Here is a 1634-nt window from a genome sequence, read left to right on the forward strand (position 1 = left end):
CGGGGACCGCCGATGGTTGCCGGCCCCCCGAGCCCCTTGGCGAGCCCCGTGCGCGCTTGGCCTCTCGCCTCTGCTGGGTTTCGATGACCATCGGCAGCAGCATGAGCAGCGGGTACTGCAGCTTGGATGAAGACCTCGAAGATTGCTTTTTCACAGCAAAAACCTCTTTCTTCCGGAGCACACCAAGCAAGGTCCCTGCCAAGGTAACAGCTCAAAAACTAGTGAGAAGGGCTGTGCTGGGGGGCGGCAGGGGGGGATTGCCGGCGAGGGAAGATGTTGGTGTTCCTGCACGTTTGGCTGCAGGTGCTGCCAAAATTAGCTTGCAGCGGGCGTCAGGGCAGAGCTGCTGGCGGGGAGCAGAGCTCTACCTGGCTCCGCAGGCTCCCCGCTCCCCCCCGGGGGCTCTGTGCTGCTGGGAGGGGGGGCAGGCAGTGACCCTGCCAGCTGCCATGCATGGGTCAGGCTCCTGGCCAGGGACCTGTGGTTTGGCCTCACAAAATATGCAGTGCTGGTGAAAATTGCACCTGCGAGGTGGAGAGGGAGGCAGGAAAGTTGCAGGACTAAATTAATCTGTGAACTTGTTAACACAGTGATGAATATGGTCCTTTTCTGGGCTCTCGGGTGCATGTGTGCCTGCCCTGGGGAAGGGGAGAGCACTTGGCTGGGCAGGGTTTCACCCCAGGATGCGATTTCTGTATCGGTAATGCTGTCAAGGCTGCTTCATGTTTAAGTGTTTATTTAAAGGAAAAAAAAAAAAAAAAAAAGAAAAACAAACATCCCCATCATAAACTTTGGAGCCCCAACCAGAACTAAGCATAAAAGGAGAAGGCGAGAAGGCTCTGCTGCGGAAGCGGGGGTTTCACTCAGGAACAAGAGCCCTGCGATGCTGAGAGATGAGATCTGACCCGGGGAGCAGCTTTTTTCGCTTAGAAATTCCCCTGTAAAGCATCGGCAGCGACGCGCTGCTGTGCAGGCTCCGCTCTCTCCGCTGAGCCGCAAGCCTCGGCGGGCGCGTGGGGGTTCAGCCTTCTGCAGCGTGGGGTCGGGAGGGCTCTGCCGGCGACCTGGGCTGTTCTCCTTGAGGTGGGGGGGCTTGATCTGGGAGAGCGTTTACATCAACCGGTAATTTTATTTTAATTTTTTTGAAGAAATGCTCCCTCGGGTTTAACATGGGATATTCCCTGTTAGCCAGCAGCTCCACCGTCTCGCTATGATTAACCGACACGTACTGCTGCTTTTTAAATGTCATTTGATGATTCATTTGTGGAGGAGATGTAAAAGAGCGTGGTGTTAGTGCAATAGGCGCTGCACCCCGCGCCGCTTTAATGCTGTTCTTTTTGAGCCAGGCTACTGCAGATCCTCGCCTGCCTTTGCAATCAGCCTGGTCACGTTTGGGCTCGGGAGCTCTCCCTTGCAGAGGGGTCGGGGGCTGCTGCAGCCCCTTTTCGCCCGGCTCCTTGCCTGGATGCTGCCGACGTGGGCGGCAGACCTCATGGCCGCTGGAGAAGATGGAGCCTTTTGGGGGTTTGGCGTTATGGGGAGGAAATGGTTCCTGTGCATGACCAAAAAAAAAAAAAAAAAAAAAAAAAAAAAAAAAAAAAAAAAAAATTTTGCTTCAAAAAAAAGGGGGTGTG

At 54.8% G+C, this 1634-nt stretch overlaps 1 protein-coding gene across 2 annotated transcripts in view; it reads left to right on the top strand.

The window, feature by feature from the left end:
• The window catches only part of RASSF5 (Ras association domain family member 5), a 29698-nt gene that overhangs the window by 9488 nt on the left and 18576 nt on the right, over positions 1–1634 (top strand). Inside the window, exon 1 of one of the 2 annotated variants that reach the window (XM_009647885.2) lies at positions 7–203. The exons of the other annotated variant lie outside the window; for it this stretch is intronic. Coding sequence (XP_009646180.1) covers positions 84–203 — 120 coding nt within the window. The 5' untranslated portion in view covers positions 7–83. Of the gene's footprint in view, positions 1–6; positions 204–1634 lie in introns of those variants that run through there. 2 annotated transcript variants of the gene reach the window in all.

Source organism: Egretta garzetta, unplaced genomic scaffold (assembly GCF_000687185.1).
Source record: "Egretta garzetta isolate BGI_Z169 unplaced genomic scaffold, ASM68718v1 scaffold640, whole genome shotgun sequence".
In the NCBI taxonomy this organism is placed as follows: Eukaryota; Metazoa; Chordata; class Aves; order Pelecaniformes; family Ardeidae; genus Egretta; species Egretta garzetta.